This window comes from Anser brachyrhynchus (assembly GCF_964034855.1).
Source record: "Anser brachyrhynchus genome assembly, chromosome: 13".
Lineage (NCBI taxonomy): Eukaryota > Metazoa > Chordata > Aves > Anseriformes > Anatidae > Anser > Anser brachyrhynchus.
Genome location: NC_137708.1, coordinates 20765119 through 20789574, shown reverse-complemented (window position 1 = coordinate 20789574; position 24456 = coordinate 20765119). Strand labels below are relative to the sequence as shown.

Genomic DNA, 24456 nt, shown 5'->3' with positions numbered 1-24456 from the left:
GAAGAGGCTTTTTTGCCCACAAGCCTAAAGATCCCAAATCCAGAAGGTTTTATGTAATTTTTGCCTCATGATTTACACTTTTTGAGTTCTTTATATAAGCAGTACTGCTTCTAATTGCCATATATACGGTTTTGAAGAGCAATATATCAGAAATAAGTGGAATTTCCTTCCATTCAATGAAACATCTTTTCAGAATAATAAATGCAGTCTAGTTCTGTTTTCCAAGCACTGCTGACGAACTGATTGAGATTGACCATGAAAATAAGAACATACCTGTGCTCCATAGCCAGCACTATGAGTGCTAAATTCTTGCCTGATGGCCTGCCTTGTAAAGCTGCAGATGGGAAATAGGATATATTACAGGACTCTTATGTAGAGAATGGCACTTGGTTAAATAAATACATTTTGTTCTTCCATTTCTTTTTGCTAATCGCTGAATTACTGCCTTGTGCTATGAAGTTTGTTTGAGCACTCTTGTAGTAATTCAATTTACCGCTTAGCGAAGGAGTAAGCTTGAGATGTCTGTCAACAGTAGCCTGTGTTTTACATGAGGTTTTCTAAATCATATCACTGCACTTGTTAGGAGAAGGGATGAATTTTTACTGTACTCCTACTTAATCTGTCTTGGGATGAAGGTTGTGATTGCTTGGGCTTTGTACACCGAGTTGCTTTATCTCATCCTTATGGCAGAAGGGGCTCGTCTGAGCGCTTTTAGCAGCCACCTGGTACAGAGGGGCCCAGGGTGCTCGCCCAGGAAAAGCATTGGCAGAGGTAGGAGTGGGACCGGTGGTAGAGAGAGAGGCTGGTTCCCTTGGGGAGGGCAGGGAAGGCAAAAGCTGAGGTGGTGGCAGAAATACAGGAACCTCTTGTGCTTCTGCTGGCCAGGCACGAAAAGAAGCAGTGTGCTGGGCACAGCACTAACCCTGTGTAGGGCAAGAAACTGAGCTGAAAGGCGAGCACAGCATCTTAATAAATGGACAGTGAAACATCTGAATTAATTTACTCAGATATTTTGCTAAAATGAAAACTGAGAAGTATGTCTTGAAAACATAAACACAAGTCCGAAGGCTATTATTTTTTCTTTCTGATGATGGATTTTGCCAATCTGTAATGGACAGGTGGTTGTGGCATTAGTACAGGGGAAACAAAGATAGTTGTGCTACAAAACTGGACTGTAAAATCTTGCACATGTAAATCAAAGCCAGACTACATCACATTCAGTAACTTCATATTTTGGGTTTGGAAGTTTTTTGGCAGAGTTTTTGCCCAGAGCTTTTGTTAAATACTTAATTTCATTCTTGAATTCTTTTTTCTTTAAAAAAGAACATTGTTTTAAATTTATAAATGCATAAACTTGTATACATTCCAGACAAGTTTTTATTGGTCAGGTTTTATGATTTTTTTTCCTGTAAAACGTGATCTCCCAGGCTTTATTTTATTTTTGGTTTAGCAGGCAAGGGTGAGATGGAAGGAACAGGAGGAGGCATTCTTTGTATATTTAAAAGATAGCTAGTTTAATTTAGCCTCTTTCCAGGCTTGCAAATGTGTACCATGGTTTCTTCTGTCTGAAATTAACATCTATGTGCTTCATTTAGGAAATCTGAAAGAAGAGCCCTGCACATGAAGAGATGACGTGTAACCCAGGTAACTTTGAGCCTCGTGCCACTCCAGGCACTGACTGTGACCAGGACTGGGCCCAAGAACACCACCGACTAGGAAGCTTTGTTGAATTTCCACTTGATTGTCCGGTTTCAGCATCAGCTCTGGCACAAGCTGGCTTTGTTTATACCGGCGAAGGCGATAAAGTGAAGTGCTTCAGTTGCCACGCGACTATCAAAGGATGGCAGCCTGGGGATTCTGCAGTTGAGAGACACAAAAACCTTTCCCCAAACTGCAAATTTATTACCGAGTCTACTTTTTTGGAGAATGATCTGCGTCCTCTTGCCCAGAGCTACCAGCATAGAGCTGAAAATGGCAGCAGCAATTCGGCGTTCTCGCCTGCTCTGGATGACTCGCCTGAACTGGAGGCAGACTACCTGTTGAGAACTAGGCAGGTTGTGGATATGTCAGATATTTTGTATCCTAAAAACCCTGCTATGTGCAGTGAAGAAGCAAGGTTAAAGTCTTTTCACAACTGGCCCTCCTATGGTCTGTTGACGCCAAAGGAATTGGCTAGTGCTGGACTCTATTACACGGGTGTTGGTGACCAAGTGGCATGTTTTTGTTGTGGTGGAAAACTGAAAAACTGGGAACCTAGTGACAGAGCGTGGTCAGAACACAAGAGGCACTATCCCAGATGCTTTTTCGTCCTGGGCCGGGATGTTGGAAATGTGCCAAGTGAATCTGTGCCTGCCGAGCTTGGAAGAAATGGTCTAAATGATGAACAGCATCCGAGGAATCCGTCCATGGCAGAATATGAAAGACGGATACAAACCTTTTTAAATTGGATATACCCTGTTAACAAGGAACAACTTGCTGGAGCTGGGTTCTATAGCATAGGTAAGACGGACCTTAAAATGGCTAGTATCTCTTACAAATACATTTTAATTGAAAAAGTACTTTATCATGAAAAAATAAGCATTTTGTTATTCTAATATAGAATGATTTGCCAGAATTTTAGTTGAGTTGAAATTCATTCCACTCTGCTCTGTAAACTAATTTTTGTAGTTCTTATATAAAATATCCGTAACATCAAGGTTTTTTTTGTTTGTTTTTTTAGCAAAATATAAACTTATCATAACTTTATTTTTCTAGCAGTAAAATGTCAAAATGAATTTTCCTTGCTGGCTAAAACTTTGTTAATCTATCTTTCACAATGACAATTACTGAAGTTAATATTTTTTAAAAAAAAATATGAAGTGCTGACTTTCAGGTAGTGACCTCAGGTTTAACGAGCAGGCTTGTGGCTCATACACAAGCCTATGAACAAGGCAATCCAGGTTATCTGCCATTTTAATTAGGTAATGAGTTCCCATTATCATAGCATCTGGACACCCAAAACAAGCCAATGCCATTATGACCTACAGTAAAAGCTTTTTGAAGACAATGACTCTACTGGCAGAGTTTTTACTCTTAGAAATGTAGTGTGTAACTTGGATAAGGCTCTGATATCTTTGTGCATTGGTTTCCCAAGCTGGAGAAGGCAAATAATTCCTTATTAGATTGAATTGCACAGTGCAGATAAAGCTCTCTGAAATTCTTCACTGAGAGATGCTGTGCAAAGTATGGCTATTATTAGGTCACAAAGAAAAGGGGGATTATCCAGGATAACTTCTTCGTCTGATCTTAATTGGCTTCTATCTTGGTAGCTCCCAGGAGAGCTGTTTAATCTGATACCATTTGTTTTACTTGTGGCCATAAATGAAACTGTTGATATATTCTTATATGGGTGATACATGGGCAATATTTGTACCCATTAGAATTGTTTTATTAATTTCATCTTGAATTCCTAAGTATAACTAGCTTACCACAGCCAAGATAAATATGTACTGCGGAGGTATGCTAAAAGGGCAGTTTGGCAGACCAGAGAGCTTTTAAAGTGACTTCCGTGGAAACTGTTTCTGGGGGGCTGAGAAGGGTTTAATGCTGCAGAAAACAAGTATCCCTACTTTCTCTCATTTCAATCACCACACTAACTAAGCAGTTTCTGTTGCAGTCTATAATTGTAGCAGGCCCAATGCTAGAACTGAGAGATGCAATTTCTTTTAACACCTGAGCCAGTTATGCTACAGCTGCGTAGAGTCCATTAATTTTAATGGTGAAGTGGAGGAGCAAAAAGGCACATAAGCATCCTTTTGAATTAAGTTTCTATTAATAATTTTCACTCTTGCTTGCTTAGCTGTGACTTAAATAGAAAACAGATCTCTGGTCATGAGGACAGATAAAGTTGTGTCAATTACTTTCCAAATAAATTCTTTGTGGTAGTCATGTAATGGTGTGCTTATCAGTGGAATGTGCTATCTGATAATAGATTATTTTTAGCATTTGCTTTTTATCTGTATAATTACATGCTAAAACGGAATTCAGAAACATTTTATATGACTCATGTTTTGTATTTTTTTAAGCTCAAGTTTTTTCCTGAATGTTTGTTTCAGATCATATTTACTATGTCTTCCTTTAAATTTGATTTTTTTTTTCCAGTTGCAATTGCTAATCAGTATTACAAATACTTTTTTCTTTGTTTCTGTTTTTACTTCCTTAATAACATAGAGTTTTATTTGAGAACTCACATACTTTTTTTGTAAGCCTAATACTGACTTTATCCTCATGTGTTTCCTAAGGTAACGGTGATCATGTTGTGTGCTTCCACTGTGGTGGAGGATTGCAAGAATGGAAGGAAAATGAAGACCCATGGGATCAACATGCCAAATGGTTTCCCGGGTAAGTTATATTTTGCTGTTTTCTTGTGGCATCCCTAAGTCTTATTTATAGTATATTATGTCTTTATGACAGAGCATATGAATAAAATTTTCAGAAATTTGGCTATGGCTTGACGTATTTATGAAAGTAGTTTCATTTTCTAGTTGCTTCCCTCCTCTTCCTTCATTTCTGTCATGTAGGCACCAACGTATTGTTATCTTCCATGTTTTATACTTTGTGGTCCTCGTTTTTGTTATTCCATATGTTTTATCTTCTATAATCTTGCTGTTATGTGTATAATGATCCAGATATACTTAATGTTGTATTGCAGGCCTCAGAAGAGGATATTAACACAATGTCGTCTTTGAGAGGTAGAACGAACTTATTCTAAAGTGGGTGGGGAAAGAACTAAATCTCAAGAGGTTGAGGGCACAGCTAAGTCATTAGAAGTGATCAGACTGAAAGTCTGTCACGAAATTTTACTTTCTGAAACTCTAAGTCAGTATTATATGTACGTCAGCTTGATTGTAGGGATTATTAAAGGGAAGACTTGTGTCTGGAGTTACTGACATCTCAGCTAGCATAATTGTGAAGTTTTGTGAATACATATCTGATTATTTCCTCATTATCCAAGCAGTATATTCTAATTGTTATTTTAAGAGCTTGATACCTGCCAAAGTTTTTAATTTAAGTCAGGATACAAAATGGGTAGTTTACTCATGGTGCAAACAAACCTGAAGAAATCAGTTATGGTATTGAATTCAAAATAGACTTCTGCATAATTTTCAAGGATTGAGGATTCTAAACCTGTAAGTGTTTTTTAGAAGGTTGTCTATTTTCTAAAATCCCTTTTGAGGAAAGAAGGAATGACTCATTGTCTCTTACAGGTGGGTAAAAGCTGTCTAAGTACAAAGTGTAAGCTACTTGTATAAAAAGGTGAAAGATATCTATCTTTTGTGTGTTAGCTGCCAAACTCATCTTCTGCAGTGAAAGATCCTCTGGAAAGTTTAAGTTCAAGATCAGCTAATGCATAAACATTTTTTTCCAGTAGTGATACAAGCATCTCTTAAATATTAGTCTCTCCCAGTTGAAAGCATACAGTTCCTAGTTTTGGGCTTGCTGTAGTAAATGATTAAAAGATATTTTCTTGCTGCTACATTTCATTCCTCATATGGGTTTGTCTTTGTTTTAATTTTCTTTGTTGTGAAAATTGTTTCCTTAAATTATACCTAATCTGATTACCTCCTCTCAGATCATTAAAAGTTATATATGGAGTTTTTGTTTACACATCCACTTCAGTGGCAGTGTTTGAGTCTCACAACATGCTATGTATGTCCATGAACTGCTGAAGGTAAAGAACTACTTGGGAGAAGTTACAGCGTTCCCTACATCATCTTCTCATAAGTAAAAGCTGTGCCCAGTGGCTAGGACTGGTTGGAAGACACAAGGCACCTGCCTTACCAGGCAGGTTACGTGGGCTTTTCTTTGCTTACTAAAGACTAAAAGAAACAGCATTTTAATATAATGTTAGTTACTCATTGGAGTCCTAACTTTTATAAATTTGTGGTGTCAGATGGCCTGGCCAACAACTCTTTAGCTTTCTGTTTCACCAAAAACATGCAACAGTAAGTATTGCTGAAATGATTAAGATGTTTTTAGAAATGCTAAGGTGTTACTGATGTTGATTAAACATTTAGAGATTCAAGAAGCAAGCATTCTGTATGATGTAGGAATTCTGTTAAACCTTTCTAATGCCATATAATCAACTGTTGTTTGCTGCTTGTGTAGTTATATTAAAACTAAATATTTTTGTTTATAGATGCAGGTTCGTGAGAGAGGAAAAGGGACTAGAATTTATAAATAATGTTCACTTAGGAGGTGGATGTAGGGATTCAACAGTAAGTGCCTTGCTTATTAATCAAATACCATTTTGTTAAAATAAAAAACAATATTAACATAATTTTCTTATGGTTGCTCTTCTCATCTGTGTAATTTATAGTCTTCCTGCTGCTTCATTCATTAGCAAAAAGTGAAAAACATTGAGGTATATTTTGGGTTCTGTTATTTGGGGTTTATAGATCTCACAGTTCTTCCTAATTACGTTATGGATCAGAGCTAGGGTACCTTTTATGTGTTGTATATTTGATACTAAACAAATGCTATTTTTTGTAGCCTAGGAATCAATGGCTTACGAATAATTTCATTATTGAAGTGTAGTAGATATCTTTTTTTTCTTGTTAGTAGGGCATTGATAAATTGTATAGTTACCAAAAAGTAAATCTGATGTTATTTTAGAATTCTTTGGTAGACTAAGAACTATATAAATCTTATCATTGCAAAGAAGTGTTAAAATAAAAATTTAAAACAATATGAAAAGCATAACAAAATAAGGATCCCTTTGTCATTGTTGAGAACAGATTGAAGTTTTACTCAATAAAATAACCAAGATCAAATAGCTATTTGATGTCTTGTAACTATGTAGGTTTTCCTTTGTCAATTTCAGAAGTGTAATTTTGTCATCTTTATATTACTGTTTTTTAGATAGAAGCTGCTGAAGTGACAGTACTTCCTAAAGGTATCTATTAAAACAATCATTTTATAATTAGGTATAAAAATAATAAAAACTATTTTGGACTATCCATATTTTCAGGGATAGTAAAGGAAATGGTTAATTTCAACGTTGACTATTATATTTTTCAATAACAAATGACAGGCAAAATGTTGGGTGATATTCTTCCACTGCTCCATTGCTTCTAAGCAACTGCACAGTGAGGCTTATTTTCCCTGGCGGAATTTGAATCATGATAGGATAAATATTGTAAAGAAGAGGTAGTAAACCATGAGAGTACCGATAGGGTACAGTATTATTTTTGTATCTAGGAAGTATGCGTCAAGTATTTAATTAGTAGTGTTATGGGATAAATTCAAGAATACTGAAATGAAACAGTCGTTGCTTTTCAGTGAGGCAGGGAGAGTTCGACTGTTGAATGGCAAGGAATAGGAAGCTAAGAAAGCTTTAATAGCTTGTTACATTTTCGATTATTAGACATTCCTGCAATGTTTCTCACAAATATGAAGGAATAAAAACATAAGATAGTTAAAGGAATAGTAGGAAGACAGCATCATGACAGGGAATGATAGCTGTTGCTATTAAGAGTGTTTACACAAAACCTAGTTTAGAAATCTCTTAAATACTGCTATTTTATGAGAGGAAATTAAGAATTTTGCTCTTTGAATAATCTTGTGAAGTAAAGAAGAAATTAGTCTTTTACTAAAAGAGGAGTTGGAAATAAGTCATACTGCTAACAAACCTATTCAAACAGTAACATTGAAAAAGAGGAAGGAGGAGGTCCAATAGACTGAAGTCTGGTTTCCTACAGCTGTATTTTTTTATTTTTTTTTTTTACTGTGGAGAGGCTTACTTCAGAAATAGGACAAAAATCATGCTTGTGTTTTGGTTTTGTAAATTCATATTTTTTGGTTTCTATCACTGTATATGATTTTTTTCTTCCCCAAACTGAATTACAATTAATGTAATGTTAACAAATACTTATGTGTTTATTGTGCCTTGGGATTTCTGATGAATTTCAGCTAACGTTCAGTTATGGAATTTGTGATATTAATTATACAAGACATTTGACTTTAGAAATTACATTGACGCTGTTGAAATAGTAGATTTGAATAGTAAACGTAGGAGTAATTTTCTTATAAGTAGATAAAGAGTCTAGGAAAGCTAGGGTTGAAGAACTCAAATCTGAAATTTCCAGTGTTTTTACAATTCCTAGAACTAGCAAAATTTCCTAGTTATTTTTTTTTGCTAAGTATTTGCAAAGATGTCTTAAACTATTGTGAATACTGTTCGAAACTCAGTCTCACTCTTGTTAATTTTTTTCTTGTTTTAGATGATCACTTACAGAATCATTTGGTACAAAATGCCGTACACATGGGTTTCAGTTTGTCCGAGATTAAGAGCATTATGCAAAAGAAATTGCAGATGTCTGGAGCAAGCTATACATCTGTTGAGGATCTGGTAGCAGACTTAATAAGTGCTCAAAAAGAAAATCTGAAGGAAGAAACACCAAATGAAAACCCACTTGAGCAAGGTGAACTTATTAAATTGTAAAACTTATGTGTGTATTTTCATATCAGCTCTTTAGCCTATGAAATAGATCCTATTATTATCTATCTATCCTCAGACCCAAGTCTTACTTAATTTAAAGATAGAGTATTATAGCTTAAAATTCAAGACAGTATTTTTGGACATAAAAAAGATGAACAAGGGGGTAATAAAGATATTTGAGGTTAGTAACGTTTAGAAATATCATCTACAAAATAAATTGAGTTGTATTAATACCACAAAGCTGTATAATATTGAAATAGTCTAGCGTCCTGCTGGGAAAATTGATACGTTAACTAAAAAGACAAAATTACTGTGACCAAAAAAAAAAAAAAAAAGGCAAGGATAACTATAGGTGTGGAGACTCTAGTGGCAAACTGAAATAGACACAACAATGTTCTGTCAAATATTCGGTATACACAAAATTGAAATAAATACTCCACTGTTAAGACTTTCCAAATATAAAGTTAGCATTAGTACTAACAGCACTGGATAGAAGCATTTTCCTTCTTGGCAAGTAAGAAAAAGTGTACTTCTAGGTGGTGGTTTTTTTTCAATTATTTGTGTTCCAGCTATGCGGGGATGTGCAGGTCATGGTCGGAAAGCCGTTGTGGTACATTCCACAAATAGACCAGAAATGAGATTTCTGAGTCAAGAGACTTGTAGTTTAAAGACAAGCATATGGGTGAATTCATAGGGAGGGAAAAGACCATCTGGTTGGCATGTTAGGCAGGGATGTTATTAGCCCACTCTTTTTGATAAGATTTTTCATAGATATTATTTGGATAAAGAATTTGCAATGAAGATAGGCATAATTTTTTTTGTGACTGATTGTGGGGAATTTTTCCCAAGTGGTAGGGGAAGGCCTTTGAATTGGGCATTTTCAAAGTGGGCATTCTATAAAATCCAGAGCTAATGTACAATGGAAAATGGATTCATTCTAGATTACAATTCTTTAAGCTTTTGAAGTATAGGCATTTTTGTAAACAAAGATAGGGAAGGAAATTATATCCTCATTCTTCTAATTGAGGAAACTTGCTAAGAAAAGAAAATCCAAATTACTTAACCAGTATCAGTGAACCTTTCTTTCACATTCTTTATAGATTTTGAGAAAGCTATTCATGGGAAATTTTTGGAAAGAAAAGTTCCTAATTGGAATATGCATAGTCTAGATTCCATGTATATTTCAAACTTAAAATATAGCAAATATAGATACTTTCCCTGCATTGGCACTGGAGGTGGTGTGTGTGTGAAGGGAGGATTCCATGTTACAGTGTGGCTTCCTGTCATGTGTAAATTTATTTTTGCTTTTTAAAGGTGTGACCTTTAAATCATATGAAGAGAACCTTGTCCCTCTGTGAAGAGCGGAAAAATTAGATGTAGATGCTATTAAAGTATGTTAACTTTTTTTCTATGTGTTTATTTTCCTTAGATCTCAGTATGGAAGAGAAGTTAAGGCGCTTGCAGGAAGAAAAGCTTTGTAAAATCTGTATGGCTAAAAACATATCAGTAGTCCTCATTCCCTGTGGCCACCTAGTTGCTTGTAAGGAATGTGCTGAAGCAGTTAACGTATGTCCTTTGTGTTGTACAAATATTCTAAAAAGACAGAAAATTTTTATGTATTAGCGTACAGTACTGTAGATGCAACTGTTTCCTGCTTTATTTCTTTAAATGTGTATAATGTGCTAACAGACGGTTTTTCAGCAGTCTAGCACACCTATTTATGGAGCATCTCACTTTAGGGATAATGTAAACAATAAAGCTTTAATCAACACTCAGAAATAGGAGTTGACTGTCAGAAGCTGCTAATTTTTGTTTATAACACTCATGTTCAACTGCCTCTTCATTGCATTACTTACTTTTTTTTTGTTTTTACTGCAAAGTTGTAACCTCAGATAACTTCCTGTATTTTCAGATCTTCTATTTGAGTGTCCACACTTCTATTAATATAACAAATACGTGAGTTAAATATATATATTCTTTCATGAAATGGAATAGGAAAACTGAGTGTTTTGATGGAGCAGTAGTGATGCTGCATTTTCCCCCACTAACAAATCAGCCAAGTCATACTGAGTGAAAAGTATATATATATATTTTTTTGCTATTTATTTGTAGTCTGTTTCTGCTAATTGTCATTTACTCAGCTCTCATTTATCAGAAATAGAGCTGGTTAACTTCTTGCGGAATCAAGGATGAAAACAGTCTAATCAGAGGAAACAAATTGCTTTAGAATAGTTTTTATGTTGTTACTTTGAATTCAAATGTCTGAATTTATTTTCTGGGGGTTACAATACTTTCTGATTTGTTAGATGCTACCATATATCTTATCCCCTACTAATCCAGTGTTACTGGTTTTAAAAAAATATCAGCTAAAATATCATGTCTGCTTATTTTATTCTTGTCACTTGCTCATCTAAAGAGTTAGATTCCCACAACATCAGTAAGAACAGGTTTGCTATACTGAATTGTCATTTTTTTTCTAGCTACAATTGCCTCTGAAGGATGTCTGTCTTCTTGTCATTCATGTTTACACTTCTAAGCTTCCGTAACCAGCCTTCAAATAATCATTAACAGGCTAAACAAACATATGCAACGCATAGAAAGAAATAGCTCTGAATATTTCTGATTTTCTTCTGTTTTCTTTCTTGATTGACAAGTTAGCAGCATCCTCACAATTAATGGACCCTTTTGAAACTACTTTAAAAATATCGTAATTGCTTCTATATAGCTGTGACTAACAAAGGACAAATTTTAACTGATGTTAATCATGATGTTAATCAGAACATTCATTCTTAAGTTAATTTTATATGCTACTTACAAACATAAAAAAGTGCAATTAATCCCAGGATGTAATCATATGGCAGTATTTAGATTTTTCTGCTGACAAACTACGTGTATTTAAAATTTTTAAAAATTTTTGTAATTGATTTTTTTCTGTAAACTCCAATACTGAAAGGTAAATAAATCTTCTGTAAGTTCAGTTCATAGACCTAGCTTGGCAAAGCGTAAGGAACATAAAGCTTTATTTATGTGATCGTTCCTTTGCTTCATTTTGGTAGGACTCTCTAACTGAAGTTTATGCCAATACAGCTGTATGAAGAATCAGGCGTTTGATAAAAATTGGTGTATACTAATTTTTGAAATTCAGATATTATGTGTATCATCTCAGGTTTTAGCTTCTCGAAAACATAACGTGTGATTGAAAATATTGTCTTATTTCTGTAAGTATGGTTGTGACATAATTCAGAGACTGTAAACCAGCTGCTCAAAGATTTCACCTTATGTTTGGTACCGCTACTCTGTAAGTTTGTCTGTTCTGATAAACAGTTCCTGTCTCCCCATTTATTTTTTCTGTTTTAGCTGTATATAAGTGGCCTCAGTAAACTGCTGGTAGCCTTCTGTTTTTCTCAAAAATTCCTCTATACCAAGTTCATTCCTTACAAGAGAACTCAACAGAAATGAAGGAGATTTTACATACCTCAAGCCCTTCATTATGACAGTAGCTGTCTTACTGTAAAATTGCCCCATGTACACAAAGATGTTCAATGTTCTTTTTTCTCATATTTGTAATATTTAGCATTATCCTAACTCACTTTACTGCTGATACTTTAAGTACAGCTGGCTTACAGTCATTCCAATTATGTGACTTCCTTATTTTGTGGATGTACTAATATGTTCTGTGTACATAGAAATTTTATCTTGGAGTTGTACACACTGAGTAATATATTCAATTAATGATACTTTTTACAGAATATAGTTTTTTTAATATGATACAAGTTTTAAATCCAAGACACAGAAACATAATGTCTCTATTTTTTGTTAGATATTTGCTATGATTATATGAGATTTCACAGAACTGACATGTTGTTCTGGTGCAATTTTGTGAATATTTTAAATAAAGTGCAATCCAGTTGTTCCCGGAGTAGCATATTTGATTCTTACATGCAGAAGATGTCATAATAGAAGGTTGCTTTCTGCTGCATTTTTGGTTTGTAACTCAACTGTTCCTAATTAACATGTGTTAGTAAAGATGATATTTTGAGAGGAAATAATCCATGTTTTGTATGAGTTAAAAACTGTTGATTTTAAAAGAAGTTCAATTAGCTATTTTTTGTAATAAATTAGAATTTAATTCTTAGGAATATACGACTAGAACTTCGTAAAGAATTCGTCACTTGGATTCATATTCCTCTTCTGGGGAAAAAATAGATATGTCATTCTGGTAAGAAAGGTTTTATTTTTGCTGTGTGTCTTTTTAGAAGAGCTTAGCGTTTGAGAACTCATACATACAGGGCTTACTGAGACAAAGGTTGGCTGTTCTGGCAAGCTTGTTTATAGCTTCCATATTCACTTACAGGGAAGGTTTTTGTTAACTTTCATAGGAAACTAAAGAGAGGTAAGTGCATGTGAGCTGGTGTATCTTGCCTGAAGTAGCTTGTTTAGTTAATGTTGCAAACTATGTTAGGTTTGTTACCTAACCTTGACCTAAGTCACATGAGAGAGACTATCTGGATGAGTTGGATCTAGTTTACAGGCTGCAAAATTTGGCATGAAGACTAGCCAAAACCATACCTGGGAAAGAGATTGACCAAATGTTATTTAGAATCCTCATAAATTTTTATCATAATAAGGAGGTGAATTGGGATGTTAGTATGTAAACTGTTCAAGAAAAAAATAGAAATAAGGCACAATATCTTCAAAAGTGAAATGGATATTGCTTAATCTGTTTGCTTTCCTAGTAAATAATACAAAATGCTTGATATTAAATCTTAATACTAATTTTTAAAAGATATACTGTACCATTTCCTTTTTTAAATAAATATTATAAAAGATACAGTACTATAGCAATACTTCAAATTTTAATCATTTGGGAACATTAAAGGGTTAAGATCCTGTTAGCAAGATGACAAAACTGCTCTGTAGGTTTAGTTTTTTTATTAAAAAAATTATAATTAGTTCTATTCAGACTAAATGTGAGAAAATAATTAGCATACTCATCAAATTTTGACAGCTTGAATTGGGAAGATTTTTTTTTCAAATTACTTTTATTTTCAGTATCTTAAAGAAACAGAAGAAATTACATGGACACTGATGAGTATTTAAAGTGAGTGAAATGAAAGATGCAAATAAATGCAATAGAAGCACAGGTCGTTTGAAAAGGAGGCTAGTAGCAGGATAAAGATGCCTGGAATTTGGCTCTTACAAAAGATTTTTTGGAATGAAGAGCTATGGAGTAAAATCAAGTATCGTTTATTTGGTAGCTGTTTTTCTGCTGATTACTATGTAAAATCTTTCTTATTTCCATTTAACACAGTGGTAGAACTATTTGCTGCTCTAGGTATGTGGGAGATTTACATGGGTTTTTAATAATGTATTCAGGATTTTTTTGTTTAGAAAATGTGGAAATTACACGCCTAGTTTAGCATGCAAAGTAAGGAAAAAACATAGATTAAATTCTTACGTGTTTAGCTTTTTCTCAGTGTTTTGAAACATTATACTGATTTATTCTACAGGTTGCTGTAACTTGTATCTCCACAGATACTTAGCTGTCCATACTTTTTTTCTTGTTTTGTTTTTGGCTTGTTCTAAAGCCCATAGCTCACTAAAAAGATTTTCACTGATTATGGAATTTTTTGGATCATCTTTCCTTTTCAAGTAGAGTATATTAAAAGTTCTTTTTGTGTTGCATGATTAATTTTGACCACAATGAATGCCCAAATGTTTATTTTGGTTAGTGGTATGTGCTGCCTTAAGCTGCAGGACAAATAGTTTGAAGTTTTCAAAGTTTTCATTTTTGTTAACCTAAGACATATTTTTAAAGTTAGCTTTTATAGTAAAATTAACATAAAGATAATGGGCCATTAGAAATAAAAATATAACTGGGTGAGAAGTTAATGCAAGCACTTGATTACCATATTCATAGTAAACTTCAAGCTTAAGTGTTGTATACTAGGATTAAACTTCAGAAGGTGTAGTAAATTTTGCTGCCACGATATTTAGTGGCAGAAGAGAATGTCCTGCCTTTCAAAGCATGCAAGTTCTAGTGTACTGTGTGTAAGGCCTACCCAAAAATGTCATAGACAGAAGAAGGATTTGGAGGTATTTCTGGCCTTTGCAATATTCTGTGGAGGTAAGTATGTGAAGGAGTTGTTGAGCAGTGTTCTTTTTTACCCTCCATTTTGTGTGAGATTTACTCCTACCAGCAAGAGGGCTGGTTGCCAAAGAGGGGGAAGAAGCACTTCCATTCATTGCAAGTCTCATGCAGGATGACTGTGTTGGTCTTACCTCCTGAACCTGCTTTGTGAAAGGTCATGACTGTCTTCTCCAGTGAGATCACCTTCATTCCTCCTGCAATTGAGCTATGAGTGAATACTCACCCTGTCCCCATACTGTTTGTGTTTCACGTGAGTAAATTTTGCTGAGTAGCTTGGAAATTTGATCAAGAATATTTTTCCTTTGCTGTGACCCTACCCTGCCTTTGCACTGATTCAGGTTGTTGAAAGTATGTCACCAGCTTCGTGAGTCACTGTATTACATTGCTTCAAGGGATGTGCTGATGCTGCTGTACAGAAATTATTGTGCCATAATCGTAAAATGGCTTTTTGTGGGGAAGCCAAAGAGCTGTGATAATAAATAAAAACTGGATTCCAGCAGTTTATCTTCAATTTGTTTAACCAGGGTTAAAGTAAGCTTACTTAAGCAATACTGACATCAATGTTACGGTAAAATTATTAATGTTAATTCAGAGAATACAGCTCTGTGACTGACATAGCAGACGAATTTGCTTTTTCCTATGATAGGGAAGAGGACAGTACACTTTCAGTTATAAATGGCTTGGATAAACAAAATTCTCTGGAAAATCTGGGAGAAAAGTGTGTTAATTTTACTGTAAATGTGTGATGTTGAATGATAGGTGAAAACTACTTAGATTCCTCTGGATAATTAGTAATTTACAATTTTATAGCGTAGGAAGCTATTGACGGCAGCAAAGTTAAATGCTTGATAATTGAAAAATGGAGTTTACTATCAAATGAAGAAGTCCTTTGCGGAGTGCCTTTATGAAAACTACTAGGAAAATCATTACAGTAAGTACTGAAAAGTCAAGTTTAGTAAAAATGCATGAACATCTTGGGGAATGAATTACTCTAACTTTGAGAAATTACCAAGGCAGAGAGCACTTACATTTATTTACACATAATATGTCTTTTTAACCTTACGAAGTTGGATCTTGCTGCAGAACTCTGACACGATTTCTCTTACCTTTCAACAGTGTGATGAGGTTTGTCACTTAAAGCAAATGGTTAATCTTCAAAATGCATGCTTTTCAAAAGTGGGCATCAAGATGTAGTAAGTCTTTTCCTTTTAAGTCTTGCCTAAGAGAACTAAATTTCTGAATCTAAGATTGACTTTGCTTCCTTTTTCTGTATACCCAACCCTTGCGGAGTTACTGGAGTCAGTAGGGGAGCTATTTGTAGGGTACAGGCCACCAAAAAAGTAAGAATCAATGCAAATGTCTAATGGCATTTTGCAAAATACAGTGTACCAAAAGTAATATTAATTCAACATCTATTCCTATGTCATAATTTAGCCCTTTTATAGCAATGTTAGAATTTGCTTAGTAAATGCTTTATCAGCAATGGCAAGTCTTTGTAACAAAGACCTGTGCTTGGGGTTGGAAGCTTCACTTCTGCAAATGGCGATTCAAGAGGATGGGAGAGGCGCACTGGGAACCGCTGTCCTCGGTGCTTAGAGTGAGCTCCCGGGAGCGCCTTCTGCCCTGGAGCACACAGGGAAAAGTGCTTTGGTTGCAGTTGCTGTTGCTGAGGCTTTGCAGTACTTCTAAAAGCATGCTAAAGGAAGTTAGGTTCTAAAAATGGTATTTTTATCTTAACGGTTTTCAACATCTGTGCAAACCGCCAAGATGTCATAAACTGTTGTATTACTTGCCACTTGTTATGCTTTGTTTCATTAAGATAAAATGTCAATCACAGCTTAATGACAAGATCACGCTTTGCTTTGCTTTCATGTTAACACTGTGTTAGAGAGTTCAGGCAGCAGGAATGGCTTTGGGGACCCCCCCATGCATGATTGGAAGGAGGGGACTTTCTGAGAAGCGCTGCCTGAACGAAACCTTGAAGCTGGTTGATGAAGAAAACTAAATCCAAGGAAACAGCGATAAAGATACAGGTAGGATCTTGGGAATGTGATAAGTCAGCCACATAAAACCCTGCAGGCTTATTATCTGAAAGAGCAATCAGTTCTGTAGCCAATAACTTAGGCTCAGGCCAGGATCTCAGTGAAGTAGTAATTTATTCGCGATTGCAATGGCGGGTGTCCCACAAGCAGGAGCGCACCTACTAGTCACACAGTACGGTTTATATACTTTATTTCTCAATGACCAGGACCCTCCCCTGTTTCCCCATTGACTGGGTAATCCAGGTTCACAACCTATCTGATGCTTCACAGAAAATACATGGCCTTCAGTTGCCAGCCTGTTAAATTTCAAACTTCCTTTGACTTTTTTACGCTTTGAAGTGGTAATGTTTCTTCACTTATCTGACTTGACTGGACACCGTGATTTTCACCTAATTGTTCTAAGGAGTCTGGTTGTCTGCATTTTACAAGGTCGCCTGCTGAGTTTTCTCATCGCAGCTAGTATATCTCAATACCACATTCCTTACCTTTAAACAATGTAACTCTGCAAAAACAACATTTTTATTCCCACAGTTGCCCCCTTTTCTTTTTTTACAAATTGTTGATTTTTGCAAAACTTTTCTCTAAGGTGTAATTTGGTAGATATCTTCCTCTTCTTCACCTTATTTGCTTTCCATCTCCTCTAATATCATCACCTTATCTGAGTTAGGTGGTGGCTTCATGGTCATTTGTTTCAATAGTGCAGTTTCAGTTAACCACTGTACTAGTCCTCTTACACAGGGGATAATGCAACAACCAACGGCTGTCAAAACTCCTGCAACTACGATCAAGGATGTAAATATGCCTAATTTTTCTGCCAATTCACTGGCAAGGGTGGTAAACCCTTGCAATGCTCTAGTTACTATGCCATCCGGGGCAGTATTGTTGGGTATAAAAGTGCAACGATGGTTGCTCAGTTCACACACACACACACACCTCCTTTCTCCGCAAGCACCATATCTAATGCTATTCTGTTTTCCTAAGCCATTTTGCTGGTGGCATCTAGCTGTTCAGCGATTCCTCTTGTTGCATCCCTTGTATAATTTATGAATCTCTGCTGATTATAATAAATATAAGTAATCCAATCCACATTCTTATTGATTGTTACCCACCGGAACAGTGACTCAAACCCTGCAGCAATTTGATTCCTGGCTTCCTGTTCATCGGGAACTCCTCTAGGCACCCCAGTAGAATCTACGTACGCTCTATCATCAAATGATACTCCTAAGCTTCTTTTACTTCTTCTGGGTATTTGGGATGTTTCTCTTTCAAATGCCAGGGTAAAGGGTATAGCTAATTGAACAAGTGCACAAGTGCCTTCCCAGTTAGATGGCAGGGTGGACCGTAAGATCTTCCCTCCACAGTACCACCAGAGGTCTGCCCTGGGGATCTCAAGTCTTGAGCAGTTTCCCATCAAGTCCTTGGTAGCATTCAAGGTCCTCAAGCACAAGGCAAATTCTCCCAGATGCCGGGTAGCCCTCACACCCTGCCATGAGAGGCAAGCTGTACGGTTACCTATAGCTGTACAGAATGCAGGGGGAACCCTGATATTGCTATCACGCAAGGAAGGGAACAGCAAAGAGAGAATTACAGGCCTCATTTCCCCAGGCAGTCTTTTCTTAGTACAATGCAATCATACATCGCATCCCCTGGGAATCCTTGGTCCACCCTAATGGGCAGGGCACTATCTGGGCAATCGGTCATCCCGAGGCACAAGCATAGCAATTGCTATGGTTGAGACTCTGGACGGTATATTTGACCCATTCTATCCAGGCATTCACATCCCCATACCCTGTTTCAATCTCAAGTGTTTGAACTGCCGCATTTCAAAGAGGGCCTCCTGTTTTCTCCTTGAGTTTCTCCCTTTCTCTGATGGCAATAGAGGATCGTTTCCATACAGCTATTCTCAATCTGGCTATTGGGTCTCTCCCAGTTATTTGTTCTCTCTGCTCAATTGTCCTTGGGCATTTAAATCTCCACAAGCTAACACCTCACAAGCACCAAACATGACAGATAGTGGTACATAACCCTCTGTCACATTCACCCATATTTTTATGGGGTATCCCGTCTTACTATTATCTCTGGTCATGCCTTTTCCAAGTTGCCAATTGACCAAGGCTTTCTCTGAGGCCTACAATCACTAGAAACAAAATTAATAATTGATTTTTCCCTGTCATTATTTTTAAACCTTAGGTTTCCAAATAATTATCAATACAAAGAATAAGATATACACTACTACTACAACAAACCCCCCTTGGGAGCATTTCAATTCGCTATAGGTCTGTCCTTTCTCTCAATCACAAGTCACACTCATTAGTGACCTGTGAAAATAAAAGGTTAGTTTACAATTGCAAGCTTTTATCCTGCTCAGAGTCTATTATGTGATTTTTCTTTTTGATTTCAACTTCCAACAAGTCTTCTGTAGGAACAGCTTCCCAGGTACTAGGGTCGACGGATGCCTTCACTCAAGTATAGTGAGTCCAACCTTTTTCCACAGTCCTTACGGCTGTTTCTGAGGTTAGTAATGGTCCTTCCCATTCAGGCCAGAGTTGATTCCTTCCAAGTCTGAATCAGGACCCAGTTTCCTGGGTGATGGTGGTGAATGGGGAATTCCAAAGGTGGGGTTTGAGCCAACAACCCACGGGTCCTGAGAGATGACAAAGAAGAGGACACCCTAGAATACAGTTCTTAAGAAACCACAATTCGGAACAAGAGAGTTATCTCATCCTTTCTGCCCAGATGGGGCAATCTGAACAGCATCTCATATGGTGAAATTCCTATATCCTTTCTTGGTGCTGTTTGAACCTGTGGGAGTAAGCATTTTACCCAAGGAAGTTGGGTTTCTAACACTAATTTAATTAATTGCTTCTTTAATGTCTGGTTCATTTGCTCCACCTTCCCAGAAAAGGAGGGGTGGCAGGGGGTGTGAAAATCCCACTCAATCTCTAAGACCTGCATTAACCCTTGCAGTACTTGTGAAGTAAAATTATTTCCTTGATCTGAATCAATGTTTTCAGCTATCCCATATCTAGGGACTATTTGCTCCAGTGATACCTTAGCCACCGTGTTCACAGTGGCAGATATGGAGGGGAAAGCTTACACCCATCCAGTCACGTGGTCAATTAGGACAAACAAGTACTTAAACCTCCCTGCTTTAGGTAACTCAGTGAAGTCCACCTGAATACTTTGGAAAGGTCAAATCCCTGGCTCCTGTCCCCCTCTAGGTGGGTTACGGATGACCTTTTTATTTATCTTTTGACATATGGTACATCCTCTGCATATTTGCTTCAATAAAGTTTATATTCCTACACAGACATACTTTTTTTAGCACAATATCACAATTGCTTGCGCCTCCCAATGACTGTCTTGATGTAAAACATCATATTTGCCTCATTGGTGCTTTATTCAACATTTCTCTCCCATCAGGGAGTATCTGTTTTCCCTCAGATTTCGTGGCTCCTGATTCCTTAAAAAAAATCTTTCTCTTAAAACTTTTTAGTTCCTTCTTAGTTTTCAACAATTCCCTGAATCCTCTCTGGATTTATTCTCAGTTTTCCCTCAGACATTAGATGCCTTAAATACCTGACTTCTCTTTCTACATATTGTAATTTATTTTTCAATACTCCCAAGCCCTGCTTTCCCAGAAAGTTGAATAGCTTGTTAGTAGCTTCCTTCACAACTGTTTTCTCCTGTCCTGACAATAAACGATCATACACATTTTGTAACAGTAATTCCTCCTCAGGAGGTTGGATTTGCTCCAAAATTTGTTCCAAAACTTGCCCAAATACATCGGTGGCCCTGTAAACCCCTGAGGTAAAACTGTCCATGTGTATTGTTGCTTCCGCCCCCGTTTCAGGATCTTTCCAGTCAGAGGTGAATATACCTTTGCTCTCAGGGCCTGAGAGCACTCCGTTAATAACACTGTTATTCCAATCTAACGATTTACTATTTGAATGCCCGATTTCATCATCAAATCCCTTCCCAACAAGTTAGTCCCTGCATTGGGTACATACAATAATTGCCCAGTGATCATTTTATCCCCTAGTCTCAGCTTGGTATCCCCCAAAGGTGGCACTGTTATCCCAGCCTCTTCTACCCCCATCACTTTTTAGGGTTTCATTAGTAATAGGCCAGTAATGACCTAGCTGCCCCAGTGTACTGGGTTCAATGGCAAGGTTCCGGGGGGGCTGCAGTGGCAGTCCCTGCAAGAAGAATCCAGAAGCCTCTCCGTGGCAGATAAGGGACAATTTCATCCGGCCCCAGAGGGGCCCACCGCTGCCCAGAGCCAAGCCATGAGCAACACAGTCTGTGCCTCTGTGAAAGCACATCCACGAAAACAAACAAACAAACAAAAACCTGCTGCTCAACAGCAGCTGGGAGAGTGAGGAGTGAGAAACCTCCCCGCAGACACCAAAGTCAGCACAGAAGGAGGGGGTGGAGGCGCTCCAGGCGCCAGAGCCGAAGCCCCCTGCGGCCTGTGGAGAGGCCCCTGGTGGAGCAGGCTGCCCCCCCCCGTCTCCCCCCCTTCCCGATACTTGGGAAACTGACCAAACACCACAGCAAATATACCAAAACTTCTAAACTGTTACTTAGATAATGCCTACATCCTCTTTCCCTGCTCATTCAACTTTCCCAACTCATTCAAAAAAACAGCTCTGTCAAACATTACATACCACACCTTTAACACCTTCAATAACCCTTTTTAACACTTGTTTTTATCTTTCTCCAACCTGTACTTTCCCATTTTCCTTCTCTCCTCCTGTTCCTACTTGAAGTGGCCAGCCTGGCCACACTTCAAAGCCTGTCCCTGAGCTTTCCTTGCCTGCTGTTCCTCCATCTCTCTTCCTCTCCTTTCCATCCTGGCCCTGACTCCTCCTGAAAATTTTCTTCCTCTTTCTCCAACCCTCTGCCTCACTACCTGCTACACTGTCAATACCATTAGTTTCTCTCTCTGCTTTTCCTTCTCACCTCCGCTCCTGACACACACCTCCAGGGCCTCCTGCAGGAGGGCCCCCCACAGTGACTGTTCACTACATCCCCACACCTTCTGGAGCTTTTTCTGTGTATCTTGCCAGGCTTTAATCACAAAATGAACTTTCAAGAGCCCCCAGGACACCGGATCGCCGGGACTCACCCCGAGCACTCCCCCACCCCGACCCCAAGTCTCCCACATGACCCCTGTGCTGCGCACTATCACTACTCCAGCCAGGATTGGCAAGTGGGCACCCCTGCTCTGCAGGTATTAACCCTAGTCCCGGAGGACGAGCTCCTTCCCTTTCTTGTATAGCAGCTCTCCTCCTGATCATTCTCATTTCTTTCCCTGTAAACAACATACTTAGTATAGACATCATTTCCCCCCAAGAGTATAAGTTAGGTCCTAGGAACTGGTCTAATTGTTCAGCTAGCCTGGTGGGGTCCTCAATTAAAGACTTCATTTCCTTAAAACTCCTAACCTCTCTGCTGGTAAGGAGGGGGGGAAGTTCACTTAAGAGGATACACACAGTTAGTGTTAGTACTGTTAGTATCAGGGAAGGCAAAATTCTCAGTACCTCTTCTACCTTGTTCCAATTCTTGCCAGAGCCTAGAGTACGCTCTTCTCTAGGGACAGTGTTAATTGCAGTCCCTGTCTCCCTTCCTGGAGTGACTGCTGCTGCCACTGGTGCAATATTAGGATTATAGGGAGCACAACTTGGCTCCTTCTCCGAAAAAGGAATCTTATTGTTTACACATAAATTTAAAGCCTGAATTTTCATCAGACCCGTATTTTGGCCAAAATACTGCTGTTTCCTTAATTGGTTCTTTTGTCCAGACTGATACACAATATTTAACCTTTTTTTTTTTATTATCTCCTCCAATTTTGAGATTATTTTTCCAATTTCTTATCATTCTTCAGGAAGAACTGTCGGTAGGCACTCCCCCAGGGATATTTCCCTGTCCCCTGGAACTCATATTTCCCATTTTTCCTAGCCCTTGTCAGTGTGCTGCTACAGAAATTTCCCTCCTGCAGGGTACCACACACTAACGTTCCAATTCTGGAAAATGGGGGTGTACTGCCAAGCACTTCCCCGTGCAAGGGGCACCGCACACCTATGAGTTTACCAGATTCCCTGGTGTACTGCCAAGCACTTCCCCATGCAAGGGCTACCGTACACCATATTTCCCTGGTGTACTGCCAAGCACTTCACCGTGCAAGGGCTTACTGTACACCAAATTTCCCAAGACTCTTCCTTTCTCTCCCTTATCTCACTCTTTGTCCGTCTCTGCCTGCGCCCCGCGTGGAGCTACGGAACCGTGGATCAGGACTCCACACTCGCTTCGTACAAAAGTACGTCTCAATCACACATCACACGTCACACAGAGTCTCACCCGACCCCCAAGGCAATACTTAATATTTCTTACCTTGGTCTGTGCACAGAGTTACCGGATCAATTCTTAAACCCGGAGTGCCTACCTTCTTCCCTTCCCCACTACTTCACGGATCCTGCCTCTTTAATCAGTCTCGGGCCCTCTGTCAGCTCTCCGCAGAACCGCCGCCGTCGATGCACAGGACCGCTGAAATCAGCGGGGCATGCCTTCCTGCTGCTGCGGCGGTGGGGCTCCCCGGTAGGTGACTGGATCCCGGACGAGCTCCCAAATTCTGAGAAACACTCCATAGCCAATAACTTAGGCTCAGGCGAGGATCTCAGTGAAGTAGTAATTTATTCGCGATTGCAATGGCAGGCGTCCCACAAGCAGGAGCACACCTACTAGTCACACAGTACGGTTTATATACTTTATTTCTCGATGACCAGGACCCTCCCCTGTTTCCCCATTGACTGGGTAATCCAGGTTCACAACCTATCTGATGCTTCACAGAAAATACATGGCCTTCAGTTGCCAGCCTGTTAAATTTCAAACTTCTTTTGACTTTTTTACGCTTTGAAGTGGTAATGTTTCTTCACTTATCTGACTTGACACCGTGATTTTCACCTAATTGTTCTAAGGAGTCTGGTTGTCTGCATTTTACAAGGTCGCCTGCTAAATTTTCTCATCACGGCAAGTATATCTCAATACCACATTCCTTACCTTTAAACAATGTAACTCTGCAAAAACAACATTTTTATTCCCACAGTTCCTTATCCTTAGCTATCTTGTCAGCAACAAGCCTTCACTGCACTGCCACTCCAACCTCCTAAGCTCCAGCCTCGGTAGTTTCTGAGGAAAAGACCAAGATAAACTGATCCACTGTCAACATCCCTAACTGGTGTTTGCCTGAAAATGCAGGAGAGAGCTGACTCATTTGTTTGATGGATCATTTTCCTCAAAGCTCATTGATGACAATTTAAACAAATACATTTGACTTGTTTGTAATCTTTTTGCTCTACGATCTTGGGCAGTTTAAGCTGACTAACAGCGTTTCTGTCCCAGTTCCACTCTAATCTCATCTAACTACAAGCCAGCCTTCTTCCCCCCATTTTCAGGCAAGAAGCTGGCTCCGTGTCAGTCTTTGAGGGACCTGGGTCTTGGGAAAGCCCGACCAGCTGAGAACTGCATGCTCCTCACAGGTGAGCAGCCCTGGGCATCCAGGGCATGGTGTAGTCTCAGTATCTTTTTTTTTTTTTAAAGCTGTTTCTTAGCTAAAGCTGCTTCCCTGTTTATGACCAGAAGATGCCTCATTGCAGCTTGTCTGCTTCTTGACCCAGCCCTATTTTTGTTGTTTTAACACCTGTTGTTTCCTGCCTCTGACTGTGCCCTTTGACTGAACCAACTCACCCAATTTGAAACATGCTTCTCTCATACCTGTGCTT

General features: G+C 38.2%; 1 protein-coding gene and 1 long non-coding RNA gene across 8 annotated transcripts in view; one reads left to right on the top strand and one right to left on the bottom strand.

Annotated features, from left to right (window-relative positions):
• XIAP (X-linked inhibitor of apoptosis) overlaps positions 1-12615 on the top strand; it is a 32548-nt gene extending 19933 nt beyond the window's left edge. For all 7 annotated transcript variants that reach the window (XM_080553316.1, XM_080553310.1, XM_080553315.1 and 4 more), the window contains 6 exons: positions 1596-2499; positions 4281-4380; positions 6179-6257; positions 6901-6934; positions 8262-8462; positions 9909-12615. In XM_080553316.1, coding sequence (XP_080409442.1) covers positions 1629-2499; positions 4281-4380; positions 6179-6257; positions 6901-6934; positions 8262-8462; positions 9909-10102 — 1479 coding nt within the window. In that variant the 5' untranslated portion in view covers positions 1596-1628 and the 3' untranslated portion in view covers positions 10103-12615. The remainder of the gene's footprint in view (positions 1-1595; positions 2500-4280; positions 4381-6178; positions 6258-6900; positions 6935-8261; positions 8463-9908) is intronic.
• On the bottom strand, positions 10466-24114 carry LOC308176897. Its single transcript, XR_013938717.1, has 2 exons — positions 23069-24114; positions 10466-19316 (listed from the first exon to the last, which is right to left on the bottom strand). It is a non-coding gene; the product is annotated as an uncharacterized lncRNA (long non-coding RNA).
• Between the last annotated feature and the right edge of the window lie 342 nt (positions 24115-24456).